Source organism: Saimiri boliviensis, chromosome 4 (genome assembly GCF_048565385.1).
Source record: "Saimiri boliviensis isolate mSaiBol1 chromosome 4, mSaiBol1.pri, whole genome shotgun sequence".
NCBI classification, from domain to species: Eukaryota; Metazoa; Chordata; class Mammalia; order Primates; family Cebidae; genus Saimiri; species Saimiri boliviensis.
Window position 1 is genome coordinate 19,038,878 of NC_133452.1, and position 19,658 is coordinate 19,058,535.

Below are 19,658 nucleotides of genomic sequence, written 5' to 3' on the forward strand. Positions count from 1 at the left end.
GTAGAATTTTTTTTTCTTTGCTTGCCATGGGATCTGCCAGGTTTTAAGAATTTCTTTTTGTTCTAAATCAAATTCAGGAGCACTCCCATGACAAGAGGTCAAATTTAGGCCACTGATGGTACCAACGGAAGGCTATCACTGTGTAGCTATAATGAAGCAGTTTATGAATGAAGCCCATCATCATGGATTTTAAGCACTTTGATAAGCTTTTATTTCTCTGCTCATCTCCTTTACTCCCACAGATAACACAAAATAACAGAATAATCATCCAACAGCAATGCAATCCCATCACAACAACACCGAAAATGAGAACTCATGTGATCTGCTGATTTCCTAAGTCAGACCTTCCCACCTGATGTGCTGGGGAAGTGGGAGAGAGTGAGGACTGCTTTCCCCACCCCTTGGGGTGACTGGGTTGATCCTGCCTGGCATGAGCAGTCAACTCCATGGTACCACAGCATTTTGAACGCCATGTGTGATAAAGGCTGACAACCACTGTCCTAAGCCACGCTACCATTTCAATAACAGACTGAATTCTCCCAAGTGATGTTCTTATTTGCCTTAGGAAGGAAATTAATATTATGACTCTAAGGATCCTGAACACACGATCTATGAAAAGAAAAATCCAAACTACAATGGCAAAGGTAGGTGAGACAGAGTGTTTAAAAAAACAGCAAATACTGTGCTATTAATTACACCCGAATCCTCCCTAACACATGATTTTTAAAGAGTAAGTGGAGCATAATGATTTGAGGAAACACAGCAATGCGGAATGGGGAGGGTTTTTGGAAAATGTGACTCACTCACCGTTCCGACCAAAGGGTAAATGAACCCAGCGCCTATGCTGGCTCGGACATCACTGATGGGTAAGATGAAGTCTCTTGGCACACCTTTTTTGTCAGGTTGGTGAGACAGAGAAAGGTGGGTCTTTGCCATGCAGATGGGCAAATTTCCAAAACCCTGTAAGAAAGGAAAGAAAATGTGTTCACTGGTATGTTAGTCTCCTGTGTTTTTCAATTTGCGCTTTACACAGTCTCAGCAGCAATGGTATGCCGGCTCAGATCGGGGCACACGCAGGAGCTGCTTGTTACTACTCCTTGTTCACTGAACAAGCAAGAAGGTGAGGATAAAAACTCATCTCTGTGCGATCACTGTTTAGCAGGTCAAGGGCGACTACTGTTTATTCTTGAGGTTCTCCTTAAGAGAAGGCAGTGTTATGTGCATGTTTGGGGAAAGCGTGGCTATTTTCAGGCAATGCAGCAGCTGTAGAAACCACTTTCCAAGACTATTAATATCCAAGACCCAGCAAGGTAGTCTGGAGAGAGGCGAGGCTTCTAGTCATGTTCACTCGTTCTTGCAGTCGGTCAGGAAGCAAAGGGCCCCTTTGTGTTGGTTTATGAATCATGGCTATTTGATGTGTGATTACATTATAAGAACTAAGATGAGGTCACTATTTAAGCTTCTTGTTTTTAAGGACCAAAGTCTATGTCTGACCCAGAGTTCCAAAGGTGAAAGAGCAGGAAGTCACGTGTGGTGTCTCACAAAAAGGACAGTGTCCTTGAAGCCTGGTTCTGATTAAATGGCACATAATGTTCTTTTAGAGGCTTTGCTAATGCATTACAACCACGTACTTGACACTAACTGTTTTAAAAAATAAAAATAGAGATGAGAGTTTTGCGATGTTGCCCAGCGTGGTCTCAAACTCCTGGCTTCAAGTGATCCTCCTGCCTCAGCCTCCCAAAGTGCTGGGATTATAGGCATAAGCAACGTGCCCAATTGACACAACTTTTAAGGACTAGTTCCTTGATAGACATAAAAGGAATGCAATCTTCAGAGTAACCCAGGTCAAATTTTCCTAAGATATAGCTTAAAACTATCTTAGAGTCTTAACAACTCAGGGAGGGTGTGGGCTTGTGACCATTTTCTTTTTGAAATCTCCACCTCCTATGCTGATGAGAACTTTGCTAGAGGACAATCACAGCTGCCTTTCAGAAATGGTGCCAGAATTCTGAATTTCAGACATGGTTAAATATTGAAATACTTTCAATGAATCAATATATGTTTGCTAACGTAAAAATTTTGTCAGTAGGCATGTTAAAAAGAAACAAACAAAAACCAACCAATATGCCATATACTATCACCAGATTACTCCATAAAGGAAATAACATATAACACTGAAAGGAGAAAGGACGTATTAAATGACAGCCTTAAATTTCATTACTAAAAACTCACGGGGAAAAGAAAAAAACCAAACTAACCTCATGAGAATGACCTGATTTTACTTGGTTCATTGCACATGAATGAACGCCACAATGCCAGTGCACAGAGCAGCGCTTGGGAATCCTTTTTGTAAAGGATAAGCCAAGAACATACAGGGAAAATTCTAAGAATTTAGAGTTGTCTCAGTTGCTGACTATTTTAACAAACCTAGGAGAATAAATACCCTGGCTGGTAATGGTAGCATGTAACAACATTTCAAATTGGTTTACAAAAAAGCATAAGGAGTTGGGGAATTTTTTTAAAGAAAAGGCCAACACTACCAATCATGAATTTCTCTAGCCAGCAGGCTCTTAACGTGTTCTGACTGATTACACCAAAGTAGGCGGGACACTCGAGGCATACAGTCCTTTTGGTGAAGGTGGCTGAGCCTCCTGGAATGGAGTTGATTGATTGTGACTGCCATTGGTCTAGATGGCGACACATGCTGTCAGATCACAGCCACCTTCTCAGCTGCTTGCCTACTTGCCTCAGTGGCTAGAGGTAGAAGATGATAAAGCCTTCAACCTCAATGCGCAAGCTCAGTAAAAAGCCAACAAACCGCTTGCGTAAGAAGAACACCAAACACTGCCATCTTTACAGGCTGCGCTCCTGTTTGCCGACCCTGGCACCATGCTAGCATTTTTTAAGGTAGTCAGAGGCCTGCAAGGAAAGGGAAGCATTGCAAGTCATCTAAATCTGACTCTGCAGCTGTACTCCAAAGGACAGTTTCAACGTTTTGGGCTGAGTGGGAGGGAAGAAAGATCACACATCACGTACAAACAGAGATACCACCCATATCAGACACATTTATAGTCACAGAAGTCAATGATGCATAGATTGGAGGATATATGCCTCACCATAAAGTTCTAAATATAATCTACACTCTACCCGAGGATACTACTTTAATCTTTGTTAACCATAAAATAGATTAAGCAAAGGTGAGTGCTAGTGAGACGTACAAATCCTCAAGTCAAGCTGAGTATTATGAGAGCCTACGGTGGGTTCCCCCCCGCTAAAAGTACAACTTTTACCTGTTGAGTGTAACGATCTATTTTGGTTTGTGCCTCAGGAGAGAGTTCGATATCTTTGGCTCCATAGACAGCCTGGGCAATGGTTCTTATCTTTTCCACAATTGGAAGCTGGAGAAACACAAATGATAATAAAACTGTGTAAGTTTAATCATGGTTAAAGATTTTTTTTTAAAGTTTAAAGAGACTTTCTGTAATTGCTTAAAATTCCCTATCAGGATACCCCTTCAGCGACTGCAGAATTCCTAGCAAACCCTCTTTTTTCCTTTTAAAGCACTGAAATTGTCAGTGTCAGAAACAGATCAGATGTCAACTAGCAAACAAGCCTTAGGTATTCAGGCAATTTAGAGGCTGCTTATCTAGTTGTAACCATTTTTATCCATTGCAGCATTTTAAAAAAATGTAGTTTACTATAATTTCTTTCTTTCTTTTTTTTGAGACAGAGTATCACTCTGTCGCCTAGGCTGTAGTGCAGTGGCATGATCTCAGCTCACTGCAGCCTCATCCCCTCAGGCTCAAGTGATCCTCCCATCACAGCCTCCTCAGTAGCTGGGACTACAGGGGTTCACGACGACCACACCAAGCTGTTTTTTTTTTTTTTTTTTTGCATTTTTTGTAGAGACTGGGTTTCATCATGTTGCTCAGGCTGGTCTTGAACTTCTGTGCTCAAGAACCTGCCCATCTCGGCCTCCCAAAGTGCTGGGATTACAGGCATGAGCCATCACGCCTGGCCTGTTTACTGTAGTTTTTTAATAATCATATATGTCAGGACAGGAGTATATCAGAAATACTAAAAAACAAGTATGTTTTTCGTGAGCAGTAACGGACTGAGATTTTAACATAAACGCTGATGTGATCAAACACTATATCGGAAAATCAGAGGCTGAACCTACTGTCACTTTAGCAAATTATGAGAAATCACGTGGCATGGAAGAAACATGAGAAGACTAGATATAGGCAAATAAGTGTGTTGGGGGGGATGATTTCCATAATGTTAGACTGAAAACCTGGACACAGACTGCTGGTAGCATATGGCAAGGGATCTTCAGAAACAAGAATGATTCATTAGGAAAGGAATATTCCACAGATAAAGTCATTCTAAATTTAAGAAACACATTTGGCAAAATTTTCCATAATTTTTCTGTGGGTAGAAATGCCTATGTGGCCAGGTGCAGTGGCTCATGCCTGTAATCCCAGCACTTTGGGAGGCTGAGGTGGGTGGATCACTAGAGGTCAGGTGTTCAAGACCAGCCTGGGAAATATGGTGAAACGACGTCTCTACTAAAACTATAAACATTAGCCGGGCATGGTGGCACATGTCTGTGGGAGGCTGAGGCAAGAGAATAGCTTGATCCTGAGACGTGGAGGTTGCAGTGAGCCGAGATTGCACCACTGCACTCCAGGCCTGGGTGACAGAGCAAGACTGTCTCAAAATAAATAAACAAATAAGCACATGCATGAGGCAATCACTGGATTCACTATTTAGTGAACAACTGCTAAACCAAATGCTGTTAGAACAGATGTTAACCAAGGGGCAGAAGTCTCCTGTAGTGTGCCTCAAGGACTGCTTGGCAACATCAAGTGTCACATTTGTATAAAATACTGTTGATATAAGAGTTACCTAACAAGAGAAAATAAATAAAAGCTAGCATACTCTTCCCCCAAAACTGCTTCAAAACCTGTTTTCCATTACTACAGTTTTTATTACTGTAGACTTGTTCTGTGGTCTGGAACTTAAATATTGGATATTGCAACAAATAAAAAAGAAGTGAAGGTGCAAGCCTTATAACCTTTCACTGAGGGACATAAAAAGAGTCTGAGTCAATGGAGAAAAATAATTTGCTCGTGGATGAGGAGACTTAATACTGCACAGACATCACTTCTCTGAAACTTACTCAGTTCAATGCAATTCCAATAAAAATCCCGAGATCATTTTTGGTTACTTGGCCAACTAGCTCTAAATGTTACAACAAAGGGTTGATCTCATTTGGATGTTAGTCCCCTCCAAATCTTAACGGTGCTATGTAATCTACAATGTTGGAGGGGGGACCTGGTGGGAGGTGTTTGGGTCATGGGGGCAGATCCCTCATGAATGGCTTGATGCTGTCCTCATGATAATGAGTTCTCATTCTGAGTTCTCGAGAGATCTGCTTGTTTAAAAGAGTGTGGCACTTCCCACTCCCTCTCTAGCTCCTCCTCTTGCCAGGTAATGCACCGGCTTCCCTTTCCCCTTCTGCCCTGAGTGGAAGCTTCCTGCGCCCTCACCAGAAGCCCAGCAGATGCCGGTGCCATGCCTCTACAGCCTTGAAAACCATGAGCCATAATAAACTACCTTTCCTCATGTATGAACTAGTCTCGGGAATTTCTTTATAGCAACTTGACAGTGAACTAACACAGCGCCATGGCATAAATAGTCAGATAACTTTAAAAATAAAACCAAAAGAACAAAGAAAGAGGACTCTTCTACTAGCTATCAATCATACCACAAACCTATGCTAATAAATTCCATGAGTATAGACAATGGAAAAAGAAGAAAGACCCACAAAGATACCTCAGCATGTGCAGGATAGAATGTAATAGAGGTGACACGAACCAACAGAGAAAGGCTGACTACCATCTGACTTCTGGCTGGAGGGAAATGAAATTAGATTCCTACCACATACCAGGCCTCCAAATAAACCCAATATAGAACAAAGGCATAAACTTGAAAATTATAACTATAATATTGGAAGAAAACAGTGGGAACGCTATTATCCTCAAGTAGAAAAGGATTTCTTAAATGAGGTAACGGCAGAATAACCCATAAAGGAAATGATGTATAGATTCCACTACAGCACAATTTAAAATTGTTTTAAGAGAAGATCTTACAAGCAAGGTCAAAAAACGAGAGACAGACTGGGAGAAGATATATGCAAATATTTATTAAGCCAAAAGATTATTAATCTTCAAAGACCAACCTTTGTTAAAACTCTCTGAGCTCTCTAAGCTCTATCCCCAAGGCCACCTCCTCCACAAAGCCTTCAGGGATGACCCTTAGGCACATGTGAGCATCCTCTTCTCGGACACCTAGTTGCTCCTACCTGCAACTTCAGAGGACAAGGATTCACTGGGGCCTGACTGAGTGGCTGCCAGTCAAAACTCATGCAATCTTGGGGTGTATGAATGGAGCCCGAGTAGGGACTGTCACAGGAGACTCAGCAGCACCACAGACACTGAAATCTCTTGGAGGGCAAGAGGCCTTTTGTAAACCACGCCACGTAACAAATCGAAAGGAGGGCAGAATATGAACCAAGGGACAAAAGTTAGAAGGAAGTAGTTTTGAGTGCAGTGTTTAAGGAAGACTTACAATAACAGAGCTCTCTCACTCAGCACTGTCCTTGCCCAGAGGGTTCTGTATAAGGAGGTATGTGGTACCGGGAACATTGTACAAAGGGTTACTGCCTGAATGCAAAGTTGAGGCTGGGTTAGAGAGAGAAATTTAAGGGTAATTTCTTCTTTTTTTAGTTTTTGGTAGAGATGGGGTCTCACCATGTTGCCCAGACTGGTCTCAAACTCCTGGCCTCCAGTGACTTTCTCGCATTGACCACCCGAGTTGCTGGGATTACAGGCGTACCCAGCATGGGTAACTTCTAATGTAAAAGACTCACTGCTCATATTAGCTGAAGAATAAAGAATGGCTGCTAAACTCTTTGAGGCGCAGGACCACCTCTTATTTACCTAGAGGCAAGATATAAGACAGCCCCTGGAATATATACAAGGCCCTCAACATACAGTTGAACAAATGAGTATTTCTGTATTGCCTATTGACTAAACGTGGGTTCCACGTGGTTCAATAGTCACACGGGATGATAAGAAAATTCAGGTGTTGAGGTGCTGCAGGTAACAGCGGTGACGACTTTTTCCATGAATGTTAGATCATGAGCAGCCTACGCACCCAGGTGCTTGCTCCCAACGCTGTGCTGAAACTGACAAGAGCTCCGTTGCTGGTCGGCCAATGCCTTGCAAGGAGCAACCTTTTTTATTTTGAGGAGTCTTGCTCTGTCACTCTGGAGTGCAATGGCGAGATCTTGGCTCACTGCTGCAACCTCCGCCTCCTGGTTCAAGTGATTCTCCTGCCTTAGCCTCCCAAATAGCTGGGAATAGAGACATGAGCCACCACGCCTGGCTCACTTTGTATTTTTAATAGAGGCGGGGTTTCACCATGTTGGTCAGTCTGGTCTGAACTCCTGAACTCAGGTGAACCGCCTGCCTCGGCCTCCCAAAGTGCTGGGATTACTGGCATGACCCACTGTGACTGGCCTGAAATATCTATTTTTAAGAACTTTAATTTTGGTAAAATACACATAGCATGTAATTTACCATCTTCTTTTCTTTTTTGTGACCCAGAGTCTCATTCCGGAGTTCAGTACTGTGATCACAGCTCACTGCTGCCTCAACCTCCTGGGCTCAAGTGATCCTCCTAGCTCAGCATACTGCATAGCTAGGACTACAGGTGCATGCCACCAGCTAATTTCCAAAATTTTTGTGAGATGCAGGTCTTGCTATGTTGCCCAGGCTGATCTTGAACTCCTGAACTCATGCGATGTGCCTAGCTCAGACTCACAAAATGCTGGGTTTATAGCCGTAAGCTACAATGCCTGGCCTGATTTACCATTTTAACCATTTCCAAGTGTACAATTCAGTAGTGTTAAGTCCATTTCAAGTGGCGTGCAACCAACCTCGAGAACTCTCGGTATTTAGCAAAACCGAAACTCTACCCATTAAGCAGGAATCGTCCATGCTCCTCCCCTCAGGCCCTGACAACCACCATTCTACTTTCCATCTACAAATCTGACTGCTCTACAGACCCCTATAAGCGGAATCACATAGTGTCGGTCCTTTTGCGTCTGGCATATTTCATCTAGCATAATGTCCTCCAGGTTCATCCACGTGATACCAGGTGCCCTTCCCAGGGCTGAATAATATTCCATGGTATGTGTGTGCCACATTTAGCTTATCCCTGCTGACAGACAAGGGGGTTCCCACCTTTCAGCTACTGAGAACAGTGCTGCATGAACAGGGGTGCACAGGGACCTGCTTGAGTCCCTGCTTTCAATTCTTTTGGGCAAGAAGCAACATACATATTTTTTTGTTAATAACTAAACTATCTTCCTTTCCAATCAATGTTTATTGTTAAGTGTTTTGGGAATTTCAAGGAGGTGCCAGGCTGACTGCATGAGCTGAGTAGTTGTGGTTTACTTCCTGTAGGGCAATTGTGCCCACCCACACGTGATGGTATTGAGAGGCCAGCAGTAAATCCCAACGGGGCGGCCTTGCTTCCCTGCCTCAACCTCGGTGCCAGGGCTGCGTGCTTCTCAGCAGCACTGCTATCTAACCAGCCCACAGCTGCCCAGCCTCAGTCTCGCCACCACCGGAGGAGATGAAGGTGCATTCTGCTGGCTTCCACAGGTATGATACTGTTTCCTGGGGCCCGAAGAGAATGCACTATCTACAGCCTGAGCTACAGTCCTGCAGCCACATGCTGAATAAAGGGCTTCACCTCACAGCCACAAAGCCCATGGCCAAAGGACTCTTGTGACTCCTGCTACAGTTTTTGTTTCTCACTCACAAGTACAAATAAGGAAATAAAAATATCTCAGTTGACATATCTTTTGGGTTTAGTGTAAATACTAAGCTCTGCCCCGAAAGGGTCCTCCCCTTGCGTACTATCTTTCTATGTTATGCCAGCAGGTAAGGAACTGCCTAGGGCTACTCTGCTTGATTTGGGGAAGAAGTGTACTCTTGAAAGAAAAAAGAAAAAGCCAAGCTCAGCCCAAACGTCTTGATCTGAACTTGATATTCACTCGTACTTCTCTGTGGTAAATGATAGCTTTTATAAACAAAATGGCCAAACAGTTTACGACTGTTTATGCGTTAATCATCGCTGGCTTTCTCTTGGTTCTGTAAATATTGACTAATATATTGACTTGCCACATTATACCTCGGAGAGAGGCTTGCACAAAGTAAGATCCCATGGGCATCTGCTAAATGACCAAATACCCACCTATGGCAAGTCCTTTCAAGACGTCAGGGTGTTGACTGTAGAGCTTCAGGGACTTTGTGTAGGGACTTTGTGTACTCAGACCTTCTGATGGATTGGGGACAATGAGTCACAATAAACAAGTCTGACAGAATAGAGTGTGGAGTTAAGACCACATAAACATTACTATTAAAGTCAAGAGATCACAGATTGCAGAGGGAGGCCTCAAAATCAGCAAAAGCTGGTAAGACATTGAAAAAGAGCTGAAATAGTCCAAGCGCGGTGGCTCACGCCTGAATCCCAGCACTTTGGGAGGCCGAGGTGCGTGGAACACGAGGTCAGAAGTTCAAAACCAGCCTGGCCAACATGGTGAAACCCCCATCTCTATAAAAAATTAGCTGGGTGTGGTGGCGGTCACCTATAATCCCAGCTACTTGGGAGGCTGAGGCAGAAGAATTGCTTGAACTTGGGAGGTGGAGGTTGCAGTGAGCCGAGATTGTACCACTGCACTCCAGCCTGGGTGACAGTGTGAGACTGCACCTCAAAAAAAGAAAAAAAAAAAAGAAAGAAAAAAGAAAAGGAACAGAGTTGAAAGAGTGGATTAGTGCATTAAAGAAAGGACAGGAAAAATCTCAACAGGCAAAGAAGGGAAAGAAAGGCAGACGCCAAGGTGACATGGTGTCAAACTCAGGGCTGAGTACAGTGAATACACAGTGAATATTCTGTCTGTATCATGCACAGCTGCTTAACATATTAGTTACTTCAAAAGCCTGGTGTCTATACTTGTATCTTTGGCCAATTTTGAACTAAAATTACATTAAATCTTCATATTCAACAAAAATGTAACCCTCCTCTACTGTACATTAATTCCTAAATAGATATGAAACAGAAATACTCTAGAACAGGGCTGTCCACTGCCACTTTCTGCCACAACGGAAGATGTATTGTATTGTGTGTTCGCTTGCCTTGTGTGGCTGTTAGAAGTATTGGAAATGTGACTGGAGCAACACAGAAACTGAACTGTCAATCTTAGCCACGTGGGATACTGGGCAGTATGGGTCCAGAAAACAACAGTGAGCAATGGTGATATTGGTGGCACAATCTGTCACACAGAGCAGGCACAACATAAACACTACTGGTGACACCATGGAGGAACAGAAGAGGATTTGGTGACCTTCATGCTTTATGAAATTCCATTTGTCAGTGTGGTGAACTGGATCCCAGAAGCTGAGTCACTCCAAGGTAGACAGTATATCCTTCTTGGACAGGCACTGGAAATACCCACTGGGATTCTACAATTAAATTATTTAAGTCCTGCTTTTTAGTGGAATAAAACTGATCTGTATATGCTAGAAAAGCAGGTACATCTTAAAATAATTTTTTGGTACCAGGCGTGGTGGCTCATGCCTGTAACCCCAGCACTTTGGGAGGCTGAGGCGGATCAACTGAGGTTGGGAGTTCCAGACCAGTCTGACCAATGCAATCAAATCCCTGTCTACAAAAAATACAAAATTACCTGAGTGTGGTGGTGCATGCCTGTAATCCCAGCTACTCGGGAGGCTGAGGGAGGAGAATCACTTGAACCTGGGAGGTGGAGGTTGCAATGAGCTGAGATCGCACAATTGCACTCCAGCCTGGGCAATAAGAACAAAACTACGAAAAGTAATAATGATATTATTATATTTTTTGTAATAATATTTTTAAAATAATAATATTTGTATTATTAAAAGTAATAATTTTTTTTGGTGACTAACAATGGACAAAATAAAATGAAATGGAACAAAAGTTTAAAAATGAAGTGTTAGAAAGATCCATGAAGGCTTTGTAACGTAGTGATGTCTCATCTTACTCAGAGACCAACTTCTAAAGTCAGCAACCCTGAAAAATCTTTCAGAAGACCCATGAAACACTGCATAATACTCCACTGTCAAGACCCTAGCATCTCTTAATGAGGCCCCGCTGCTGCTGAGTGTTGGAGCACACTGCTGTTTCTTCAGCCCTGCACGCATTGAAGTCGTTGGCATGCATCGAGGGCCACAATGAATGAAAAATACATTGTTCTTTTCTTTCCCCAAGGCCACAGAGTTGAATTCACACGGGTTAAATCTTCCTATGCTGTGATATCGGCAAAGAGTATTCCAAGGCCCGTAAAACATGTAAAGAACAGGAACAATTAATAAACTAGTAAGTTGAATAGACATTTCCGGATACACAGTAATTATTTCCATTCGCATTTTGTATTTTAAATGAAGCATAAATTTTAAATGATCTACAAATACAGTTTGGCAAGGAGCCTTTCCTGTACTTCAAATTCAAGTACAACAGGCAGCTGTCGATATTAATTTATACTGACCACACCACACTAGGCGCAAGGGCTTGCATTACCAATACCACCTGGAGTCCTGGGAGCAGCTCTGCCCTTGTTACTGAGAACAACAGGCTCCTGTATCATTGACACAAAGCATGTCCTTGGCTGGAAACCAGCACATCTGAGCTACGTGCCGACATCCACGAGCCTGCTCAGTGCGCATGGAGCCCTGTGGGCTTGCTAGCCCTGGGCAACAGGTTCACTCTGAAGATGTGTACATGTAAGGAGTCTCATCCTCCTACAGCAAACCAGGGGCACAGGGAGGATAACTGGACTCTGGGAAATGGAAGAAACGTTCACTGCTAGGAAAGCTGCATTTTTCCATATGAATAGTAAGAAATCCACATGGGCAATCTTTTATTACTCTCAAATAGAATAGTGTAGCAAGGCCAAAAGAACAGAAGATATGGGAATAAGCGATTTTTTTTTTTTCCTGAGATGGAGGCTCGCTCTATCACCCAGGCTAGCTTGCAGTGGTGCAGTCTCAGCTCACTGCAATCTCTGCCTCCCAGGTTCAGACAATTCTTTTGCCTCAGCCTCCCAAGTAGCTGGGACTACAGGCATATACCACCATGCCCAGCTAATTTTTGTATTTTAATAAAGACCGGGTTGCACCATATTGGCCAGGCTGGTCTTGAACTCCCAACCTCGTGATCCACCCACCTCAGTCTCCCAAAGTGCTAGGATTACAGGCGTGAGACACCATGCTCAGCGGGAATAAGTGATTTTAAAGATCTTGTCTCACCCAAAAGAGTGGAAAGGGCCGACTGGTTCCAGCACTCTGCTTGGCCCACTAACACGTACAGTTTTTCTTTTTTTTTAATTTTGAAACAGAGTCTTATTCTGTCACCTAGTCTCATGTACAGTGGCATGTTCTTGGCTCACTGTAACCTCCGCCTCCTGGGTTCAAGTGATTCTCATGACTTAGGCTCCAGAGTAGCTGGAATGACAGGCATGCACCATCATGCCCAGCTAATTTTTTTTTTTTTTTGGGAGACCGAGTCCCGCTCTGTCACCCAGGCTGGAGTGCAGTAGTGCAATCTTGGCTCACGACATCCTCCGCCTCTCAGGTTCAAGCGATTCTCCTGCCTCAGCCTCCCAAGTAGCTGAGACTACAGGCATGGGCCACCACACCCAGCTAATTTTTGTATTATTAGTGGAGGCAGTGTTTCACTATATTGGCCAGGGTGGTCTCAAACTCCTGATCTTGTGATCCATCGTGCCTGGACAATTTTTGTATTTTTTTTTTTTTTTTGAGATGGAGTTTCGCTCTTGTTCCCCAGGCTGGAGTGCAATGGGGCCATCTTGGCTCACCACAACCTCTGCCTCCTGGGTTCAGGCAATTCTCCTGCCTCAGCCTCCTGAGTAACTGGGATTTCAGGTACACACCACCACGCCCAGCTAATTTTTTGTATTTTTAGTAGAAACGGGGTTTCACCATGTTGACCAGGATGGTCTCGATCTCTTGACCTCGTGATCCACCAACCTCGGCCTCCCAAAGTGCTGGGATTACAGGCGTGAGCCACTGCTCCCGGCCAATTTTTTTATTTTTAATATAGATGAGGTTTTGCCATGTTGGCCAGGCTGGTCTGCAACTCTTGACCTCAAATGATCAGCCTGCCTTGGCCTCTCAAAGTGTTCAGATTACAGGTGTGAGCCACTATGCCTGGCCTGTTTTTCAGGTAGCGTTGGCTCTGTTGCTCAGGCTAGAGTACAGCAGTGATGTGATCTTGGTTCACTGCAACCTCTGCTTCCCAGGCTCAAGCAATCCTCCCACCTCAGCTTCCTGAGTAGTTCAGACTACAGGGCATGCACCACTATGCCTGTCTAATTTTCAGAATATTCTTAGTAGAGATAGGATCTGTCATGTCACCCAGGTTAGTCTCGAACTCCCATATTCAAGCGATCCTCCTCCCTTGGCCTCCGTAAATGCTAAGATTACAGGCATGAGCCACCGCGCCTGGCAAGGCACAGTGTTCTTATGATGCATCTGCTCATTCTTCTTCTACCAACCTGGCTTAGAAACGTCAATGTGTTATAAGAGTGATATGAATGGAAACAGGTGAAACTCTGGTTGTGTTGATGTTCAAGGAGCCCTTGGACTTTACTCAAAACAAACCCCCAAGCTCTCAGAAACTGGGGAGACTGGAATCTGTGCTGTTTGCTTTCCCCCTAAACCCTAAAGTGGTATTTTCTCTGAGGGGGTCCATTACGTGTGGTACCTTTAATGTTTGTCCCTGTGATCATATTTAATATTCTCACAAGCTTGCTTTTAGATTGAGAAAGTGGACACTCTCTCCACCGCAACGGTCTCATCTGATCTAAACTTAAGTCGAAAAGCCTGGGGAGGGATGGAGCGAGTGGTAGAAGGCAGCCGGCCAACGTGTCGTGTGATTTTGATAGTTCATCATTTTACCTTCTTACCTTCTCTCATAATTTTAGATGAAATAATTCATTTCTAGAAACATCCATCACAGCGACAATCATTTTATGTGCCTAGAAGAAAGCCTTTCAATGACACTACAGGGATTCTTATGACATGTGCAAGTGTAATAAATACAGACTACTGTTTTTTCTCATCGGGTGCTATTTCTACCATCGAGGAAAGAAAGCTGGGGCAGGCTTTGCCAGAATCACACAGGGATGAGTCGGATACTTTGAGAAGGTCGGGCCGGTGCTCACGATAGGTGCAGATCCCTCGAGATTGTCTAACACAGCTGAATGCCAGGCCTGGCAGGCTGGGAGAGGTTTCATACAGAACCTAGGGTTTTATACTGCGGACCAGCAGAGGTTTCATAGAGAACCTAGAAGCCAATGTTGGAGAAGCATCTAGATTTGAGAGAGATCTGAGGTGTGTTTGCAGAAGGTCTGGTCAAGCAGGAGATAACTGGGACCAGGTGCAGTGGCTCAAACCTGTAATCCCAGCAGTTTGGGAGGTGAGGTGGGCGGATCACTGGAGGTCAGGAGTTCGAGACCAGCCTGGCCAATATAGTGAAACCCCATCTCTACTAAAAATACAAAAATAAACCGGACGTGGTGGCACACGCCTGTAGTCCCAGCTACTTGGGAGGCTGAGGCAGGAGAATCGCCTGAATCTGGGAGGTGGAGGTTGCAGTGAGCTGAGATCATGCACTCCAGCCTGGGTGACAAAGCAAGACTCAGTCTCAAAAAAAAAAAAAAAAAAAAAGCAGGAGATATCTGGAAATTTGGGGTTGACTCATGGAAAGGAGGCCCGGGAAGGAGAGGCTATTGAAGCCATGCACACTGGACTAACACAGCTGTTTAAAGACACCTCAATCATAATTAAGAAAGCAGAATATTAACGAGCACAGAGGGGAGAAGCAGGTTTATGCGAGAGATACACAGCTGACTGGAAAATGTAAGGGCCAGCTTTCCACAGAACACTCCAAATATTCTAATCCACAAGGAGAGGAGAGGCGAGCGCTGGAGAAAGGGCTGCGTGCGCTGAAGACGGGAGGGAGAACCAGGAGGTCAAAGGCCCCGAGGGGGAGACAGCTTTTCCAGGGACAAGAACAACCAAACGGACGGATGGAGGGTGTTTTTTCCTTCTAATTACTGCAAAATGTAACAGGCAACAGAGACGTGCATCATTACATTTTAGGTTTTAAGATTCTATTAACGGAACCCTGTATGTTCAATGTGAATGTACTTCACGCCAGAGACTATACATGTAAAGATGATTAAAGGGGAAATTTTACGTTATGCAGATTTTTACCACAATGGGAAACCCCCCATGATAGATCCACAGATATGCATTTGAAATGTCTCCTTAAATATGGAAGCTCTGGCTGCAAATGCTGCAAGTCCGCGTTAAGGACAGTTCTCACACCCCACCAACAACGGCTGTAGCTTCCAGCTGGCATTATCAAGACAGAAAACAATTGCTTAAGAACCACCCAGAAAAGCAACAACAATAACAGCAAACATCCTGCCTTAAAAAAGACCAGCAGAAGAGGAAACGCCCCTAGCCATATGGGCAGTGAGAGTGTTAAGAGTTCAGAAGTCAGCAGAGCCGGCCGCGGCTCCACTGCAGTCCTCGTGGTGTGTTTCGGTCTTTCATCCAGCCCCCACTGGGATCAAGAGAAAGGCTTCACGCAAGGAACAGGAAAGACCTTTTAATAAAAACAAACACTATCCTGTCTTGCTGTCCAGGCTACACCTCAAAATGTTTGCAAGGTTACAGGAAGGATACAGAGATGATTTTCAACCTAGATCCTGATCTAACAAACAATATACAGACAGAATGTCAAGCTGACTTTTCGGGGTCATACCTCCTTCTTTGCAAAAATGACTGATGCTTTTTGATATCGCTAAGGGCTCCCAATTTTCAGAGAAGAAAAATGCCCACGTCTTAGTTTAGTTGAGTAGGTGCTTTAGGAGACTTGGTTTCTATTTCCTGGTTTTAACCCAGTGCGAAAGAAACTAACCTTGGAGTTTGACAGAGTTACCTTGAGTAAGAGGAGAATTCCTGAAGGTGAATTCAGGAGGCCCACCCTCTTTCCAAAGTGAACATGACAGAGGAGGAGCTAGCATTAATTGACTCCCTTCCTTCTTTTTTTTGAAACAGAGTCTAACTCTGTTGCCCAGGTTGGAGTGCAGTGGTGTGATCTTGGCTCACTGCAACCTCTGCCTCCCGGGTTCAAGCAATCCTCCTGCCTCAGCCTCCTGAATAGCTGGGACTACGGGTGCCTGCCACCACGCCTGTCTAGCTTTTGTATTTTTAGTAGAGACAGGGTTTCACCACGTTTCCAAGTCTGGTCTCGAACTCCTGGCCTCAGGTGATCTGCCCACCTCGGCCTCTGCTGGGATTACAGGCATGAACCACAGCACCCAGCCTTCATTGCCTGCTTTCTATGTTCCAGCATTTTACTCTGGGACATTCCATTTGGGTCTCATAGCAACTTGGTGAAGTTGGTGTCACTGTCAGACACCGTTGTACAAACGAGGATGCTGAGGCTGGAGAGATGAGTCAGCTTCCCCAAATTGTGTTCATGGTAGGAGGCCTACTCAAGGTTTAAACTAATTTACATGATCCTAAAGCTTTAGCCTGTTGGCTCTATATAATATGTTCCTTCTCCTATCAAGCGTCCATTTGTTACGGCGAAGTCCATCACCTTCCCATCTATAACACAGACCTGAGCTCACACAGCAGCGGGGATGCATGGAGACAAGGCTGGAAGAAGAACGTATGGAGGAGGGATTTCTTAGCAAATTAAGCACACATATAGATTAGTTTTTCTTTCAGCCATCATATTTCCCTGTGTGACTACAGACACGGAGATATAATATTAGTGAATAATAGTATCATTGTCAAAAGTCACATTAGAAAAGGAAAAGTCAATGAGAAGATTATTTTGAAGGGGACTTTTAACAGCTTCTTAAAGGGATTGCAATCACCCTCCAGGGTAAGAGAGAAAATGATCCACTGTATGTCAAGTTTAAACACATGCATGTTCACACAATAAACTCCTTTTGAGCAATTAGTCTACTACATCTTATTCCCTATTTTTCAATCTTTGTTCTGAATTATTAATTGCTGCCTCCATCTGGTACCATAATTAAAAGTGGCCTACTCTTGAATTAGAAGTTACTGTGGGCCGGGCGCGGTGGCTCAAGCCTGTAATCCCAGCACTTTGGGAGGCCGAGGCGGGTGGATCACGAGGTCGAGGGATCGAGACCATCCTGGTCAATATGGTGAAACCCCGTCTCTACTAAAAATGCAAAAAATTAGCTGGGCATGGTGGCACGTGCCTGTAATCCTAGCTACTCAGGAGGCTGAGGCAGGAGAATTGCCTGAACCCAGGAGGCGGAGGTTGCGGTGAGTCGAGATGCGCCATTGCACTCCAGCCTGGGTAACAAGAGCGAAACTCCGTCTCAAAAAAAAAAAAAAAAAAAAGAAGTTATTGTGGCAAAAAGAGATGCCGAATGGTTCTCTAGATAGCAGTTGCTGCTGAAGTCAGTTTTCTGTCAAGTTCAGCAGAGACTCCCAAGTCAGAAGTGCAGCGGGTGTCGCTTTACCTGTGAGCTCGCCATCAGGAAGGCCGGTACGCTGGTGTCTCCGAGAGCCGGCGGCCCCACTCTCTCCAGCTAAACCACTTTCCACAGGGGTTCTGGGTCCATTTCCACTGTGCACACAAATGCAGTCACGCCCTGGGCTCTAACGCTAATCCTCATTCCCCTAAATGATCTCACGTGTTTTCCTTCCACAACACAAGACTGGGGTGGGGAAAGAACAGCACGCGAGGTGCCATCAGTCTTCTACTGAATACATTCTTGGGGCTACGAAGTCTGGGGAGACAGCAAAGGGTACACAGACACCCAGTTTGCCCCGAGAAGCCAAGGCAGGAGAGTGCTCCATGCAGAAGCATTTTTTCTTTCTTTCTCCGATAGAGCAATGTCACACCTTTGTCACTGCCCAGTATCCAAGGGTTGGTTGTCAGGGTGGGGGGTTGTGGGGAGGAAAAAGGTCTTCCAGAAAACCACAATTAGTTACTAAAGTTTCACCAGCACCAACCAATGCGGGAAATCGGGGGGAAGAAGGTTTGAGCTCTATTACTGACTGCACCAATGAATTCAGATTTCTGCATGGTAACAAGTCAGGACACTGTAAATCGTATTAGATGAGCTAAATCTTCCCAGTGTGAGGAACATAGCTAATGGGCAGAGTCAAAGAGAGCCAGCAGCAGCTCTTTTCATGGACCATCACACTGCAGCAGGCTGGGAGGCTGATTATCTAGCAATTATTCAGCTCAAATCAAACTTCTGTTACAAGAAAAGCGCGAAGTGAGTTGACAAAGGAGGTAGCGATCCTGGCCTTAAGGCTGCCTATCCAATAGAGGACGTTAGAACATAATATTCTTTTTTTTTTTTGAGACGGAGTTTCGCTCTTGTTACCCAGGCTGGAGTGCAATGGCGCGATCTCGGCTCACCGCAACCTCCGCCTCCTGGGTTCAGGCAATTCTCCTGCCTCAGCCTCCTGAGTAGCTGGGATTACAGGCACGTGCCGCCATGCCCAGCTAATTTTTTGTATCTTTAGTAGAGACGGGGTTTCACCATGTTGACCAGGATGGTCTCGATCTCTTGACCTCGTGATCCACCCGCCTCGGCCTCCCAAAGTGCTGGGATTACAGGCTTGAGCCACCGTGCCAGGCTAGAACATAATATTCTTAAACACTTTCCTCCTTTCAGAGGAGAGCTGACATTTTAGCAGCACTGTCTCCATGAAGAATGGGAATTCAGGAAAAAAAAAATTAAAGTTATCAGTGGAACTAAAAGCGTTCACCGTAGGGTTGGTGCATGTCTGAGACAGTATAACTCAGAAGCGTTTCTTCTGATAACTGACCCCTTTTTCACCTGGGATGTTTTCCTCGAAAACAGCCACACTTTGTGAAATCACTCATGAAAATAACTGCCTTTGCTACGTAGAGTCGGGTGGTTCATGATCAGACGGCAAGGCGTTCTCACACTCACAGTGGGATCTGGGGGTGACTCTCCCCACAGTGGTTTGTGTAGAAAGGCCCTGGCGTGTGCCAGGGGTTGTAGGAACCCTGGTGACCCTTACCCAGAACCAAGAAAGGGGAACCCAGGGTCTCCCTGGCCACTGCCATCTGAGTTGGCTTCAAAGCCTCTGATCTGCCCACAGCAGGGCAATATCGGTTTTGCGCTGAATACCTCTAGGTCTGAGAACTCAAAGTTAATACAATTGGAACATTTTCCTTTTCACTCATCCAAAATCTTCTCCCTCAACTGACCTCTACCACCTCTGTAGTCTAGAATAGTCTAGTTCCTTATTTATAAAATGGTTTCATAAAATGACAAACCTTTTCTGAGCTAGCCTCTAGTTCATTCCCTGTACCCTTCCTTCCATAAACACTGGCTGCATTTGGAATCTGTGCCTGTGCCCATCACTGTCACCCTTCCTCATCAAGAAAGGTCATTTAGTCACGGTCCCCTTTAACTATGC

At 44.6% G+C, this 19,658-nt stretch overlaps 1 protein-coding gene across 2 annotated transcripts in view; it reads right to left on the reverse strand.

Moving 5' to 3' along the window:
• The window catches only part of MTHFD1L (methylenetetrahydrofolate dehydrogenase (NADP+ dependent) 1 like), a 241,037-nt gene that overhangs the window by 58,393 nt on the left and 162,986 nt on the right, over positions 1-19,658 (reverse strand). For both annotated transcript variants that reach the window (XM_039467586.2, XM_039467584.2), the window contains exons 25-26: positions 3,291-3,398; positions 808-960 (exon numbers count right to left, since the gene is read on the reverse strand). In XM_039467586.2, the coding sequence (XP_039323520.1) occupies positions 808-960; positions 3,291-3,398 (261 nt within the window). The remainder of the gene's footprint in view (positions 1-807; positions 961-3,290; positions 3,399-19,658) is intronic.